This window comes from Amphimedon queenslandica, unplaced genomic scaffold, assembly GCF_000090795.2.
Source record: "Amphimedon queenslandica unplaced genomic scaffold, v1.1 AMPQUscaffold_13264, whole genome shotgun sequence".
NCBI lineage: Eukaryota > Metazoa > Porifera > Demospongiae > Haplosclerida > Niphatidae > Amphimedon > Amphimedon queenslandica.
The window spans coordinates 1-4,347 of record NW_003546500.1 but is presented as its reverse complement, the minus strand read 5'-3'; the positions used below and the strand labels follow the sequence as shown (position 1 = coordinate 4,347).

The window sequence follows — 4,347 nt, the reverse complement described above, 5'->3', positions numbered from 1 at the left end:
GTTTTCAGCAAAACTACAGCACAAAGTTATATACCATGAGTATTCACATTGTATTTGTCATAAAAGCCTGTATTATAAGGTCGTTAAGTTCTCCACTCTTCAGTTGCTGAAGCTAAATATAGCACTCATACATTGGTCGTTTTGTCCCAGTCCTGCTTCAAGGATTCATAAGTGAATTTGTCTTCTCCCTCCATTAGATGATACCTGAACTGATGTTATTGCGTACATTTTATAGACAGTGAGCATTATAAGTAATTGATCAATCTTTATCAACAGATGGTCCAAATGTGTACATGTACATTCAATCATTCCATTAATCCTATAATTACTTCATGTCTAACAATAGCTTATAATAATTATAGAGTTAAGTGAACCATTACTTAAGTAAACAGAGCAATGAGTAAACAACAAAAGGACATAGTAGCTAAACAAGTACATATCAACAGTATTAAACAAACATGAACTATGGAAACAATAACTCATTTTTATATTTGCTCATGATGATAGTTATTAATGACTTGATTTATGAATTTTATAAGTGATCCACACTCACTAATTTAAGAGACTGTTAAAAGTATATACAAGTTCATTATAATAACTGGAAACATGTCAAATGTACACAGTAAGGTGAACAGTATGAGATATCAATCATTGTTTACTATACTGTTCAATATAGCAGTCACTGTATAGTTTACATAATTTAATGTAGTATCATATGTATATTATATGTAGAGAGAAATTGTTAGTCATTTCTGAATACCTGGTGATTGTGTTAAGTGCTGGATATTATTAATTGTTTTACTGTAGTAGCAGAAAAGATGAACATTAACTAAGACTATCTAAGCCTGGTTTGGTATCTAAACTATCACATGATGTGGTTGGGCCATAGGGTGACCCTTTTGTTTAGATTATACTGAATGCAATGATGTCTCATAGAATGGTTCTTGTCTCTCTTCTTTCTCTTGTTCTAGTATATTCTGCTGCTGGTTTGGAGTGTAGGATCTATGTCAGTTCATCTCATGGTATCAACAATACCTCTTGTTGGACTGGAGGAGTTCAAACACCTTGTGCTACTATTGATCTAGCTATACAAGGAACTCCTACTCTACAATACAACTGTTCATCAGGTATCCTTATCAACCTGTCTCCTGGTACATATACACTAGACACTACTAGTCTACTAGAGCAACAGCTACTGAGGAATAATGTGAGTATTATTGGTATGAGGGATGGTAATAGATATGAAGAGGTTAGTATCACGTGTCTACATGTTTCGTCTTCTTCATATAACTGGTTGAGGTATATTGTATTTGAATGTGTTAGTCTTTATAATTGTAACAATGTTCCTGTTACATGTACTGAACCATCCTTTGATATTACTACACACAATGAACCAGTACTGGGGAATGAACCTCGTCCAAATTTACAATTAGACATAGACAACATTGATACATACATATCTTGTTTTGATAGTTACCAAAATGACAAATGTCAGTGTGATTATCTATCATTCCATGCTTCCATCATTGATACTAGTACTAATAAGCAATATGATTGGAAATATGATCTAAAAGCTTGTATTAGCATTAATTCCTCAATTAATCAAGACTGCTATACCATTTCACAACCTAACTGTGATTACTTCTCTGATGATGATAAATGCTATCAAGTGGAGAAATGTCTCTATCATTATATGAATTCTGATCCTATTGAAGTGTCACTGTATGTTGAAGCACTTGATATGACAGCTATTAGTAATGTGAATGTTACAATCAAATGTGGGCCCGCTGAGAATGAAAAATGCAATCCAATTAATACTTGTGACATAGATGATCCACCATACAAGCTTACTTGTATCAAAAATAACTTTCATAGTTGCTGTTATGACAACACTACAGAAGAGTATTACTTTGGGTGTGCATCAGACTGGGGAGTACCAATTAACAATCCTCTTACATGTTCTAAATGTGGCGAATATGGTTTACTGGTATTTATTGTAATAGAAATATTACCTATCACAATCATGGTATTATTAATAATAATATTTAATATACAACTAACCAATGGATCTATTAATGGAGTGGTATTCTATTCACAAATAATAGCAATAATTTTTTATCTTTATTATTATTACAACCATATTTATCATAATTATTATAACCGACTACCAGTACCACTATTACTTGAAATACCATGCAACATATTTAATTTAGATTTCACTATATTTTTTCATTATGTTATGTGTATATCACCTAATACACCACCATTAGGAGTAATTTCCTTTTGGTATGTGATAGGATTCTATCCATTGCTCCTCCTCCTCTTACTTTCTGTTTGGATAACATTGTATGATAAAGGTTACAAGTGTGTAGTATTTATTACTAGACCATTTCATTGTTGCATGGCTCGTTTCTGGAGTATGACTGGCATTGAACCATCTTTTACTCACTCTATAGCATCAATATATATACTCTGCTTCACTCAATTAGCTGTCACTTCCTTTAAAATACTTAGTTTTGCTCCTAAGAAAGAAACACTTGGTTTTAACAATACCAAATTCTCTTATGATATGAAGCAGGATTACTTTAAGGGGGTTCATGGTGCTGCTGGTTTCTTTGCAATCTTAGTATTATTGTTTCTGATTGTTCTACCAACTCTTTATATACTCCTTTATCCATTCAAATGGTTTCATAAGTTATTGGATTGTTTACATTTGAGGAAACAGCTACTGATATCACTGGGTGATGTGTTTACTGGTCCTTATAAGAATGGAACTGAGAATACTTATGATTATCGTTTCATGGCTGGACTATACCTACTGGCAAGAACAATCATTTTGAGTCAGTTCATTTATGGATATTATTTCATACTTTCAATACCAATTTCTCAAGCTTGCTGTTCCTTCTTACTAGCAGTAATAGTTATCATCTTTCGTCCCTTTAAAAGAAATATTCATAATTTTGCTGAATTTTTAATAATGTTTATAAGTATGGCATTTGGATGCATTGGCAGTGTTCAGTCATTTGTGTTTATTAGCACATCTGCACCTTACTTTGTTAATTATTATCGTATTATATTGTCAATTCTAGGAGCTGTGGTATCAACTACTAATTTTCTAGTTTTTGGTATCATTATAACAGGTTATATAATCTACCAGGTATACAAAATGATAAAATCATGTCATCGTTATCGTAAGAGGTACAATCCAGTGGCTAACAGAAATCAAGAAGAAGACTATCAGTCATTAGTTGGTGATGATGATGATTGGATTGCTGATTGTATGGAGAATCCACTTAATTATAAGGAAAAACATGTTTCTGGTAGAATGTATGATACACAAAAGGATCGTCAACCTATTGCTACTACAGCTGCTACTTATGGCAGTATTAACTAATAAGTAACTAATAATAAATACTCCTATATTATCTATTTATTTACTATTAGGTATATTTATTAGTTGTTTATAGTGATTTTTGTTATTATTATTATTATTATTATTATTTCTATTATTTTCCTCTTTTCCCCTATCTCCCTCTTTCTTCTTTCCCCTTTATAATTAATATAAGATACTTGAGATTTGTTTGTTTGTTATTAGATTTTAGCTGAATATTTCCTTTTTTGCTTTGTGTAGGCTCTTTTTGTTATAAAAAGATTTTGAAAATTTAAATAGACTTTTGAGAGTTAATAGTGTGCCATTCATTATTGCTGCACTGTAACACAATCATAATTAGTTTAAGCCAACATCAATAGATGATACCATTGACTATTTTAATAGCATTGAAAAATGGAGTATGGCTTTTGTCTTTAAAGTGAGGTAATGATAAATTCACAGCAGATCTCAAAATGCAACATAGACACTGTTTTGATTATTTGAGAACCTAGGACATGTTTTGTAAAAGACAATTTTGCTTGACATAAGAATGATAAAAAATTAAAATGCATCTCAAAGGTAATTTTCCAGTTCGTAATGAAGTATTGGAGGGATACTGTGCAGCCAAGTTTCCTGATGATATACCTTTGGGATGTACTGAGTTTGGAATCAGTAATTACATCGTGGTTGATGATAAGTGAGACAGGAATGTTATGCATAAATGTCATGGAAGAGTAGTTGTACTTGAGGCCCATTTTACAAGTAAAAATCCATGGATATTCTCTATATCAATTTCAAGATTATGTGGTTCTGAAATCATGCAAATTCCCAGAGAAATTTTGGTGATGAAAAGAGATTTATTTTGAGAGGTTGCATCATTCATTCCTGTGAGCATTTCACTGCTACAGTCATAGTCCATACTGCTATTATGATGGAAAGAAAATCTACATGAAGAAAAAATATTTATAGCATATAAT

At 31.7% G+C, this 4,347-nt stretch overlaps 1 protein-coding gene across 1 annotated transcript in view; it reads left to right on the top strand.

The window, feature by feature from the left end:
• The window catches only part of LOC109583940 (uncharacterized), a 15,553-nt gene extending 12,082 nt beyond the window's left edge, over positions 1-3,471 (top strand). Inside the window, exon 2 of the mRNA XM_019999474.1 lies at positions 2,358-3,471. Coding sequence (XP_019855033.1) covers positions 2,358-3,394 — 1,037 coding nt within the window. The 3' untranslated portion in view covers positions 3,395-3,471. The remainder of the gene's footprint in view (positions 1-2,357) is intronic.
• The last annotated feature ends 876 nt before the right edge of the window (positions 3,472-4,347 follow it).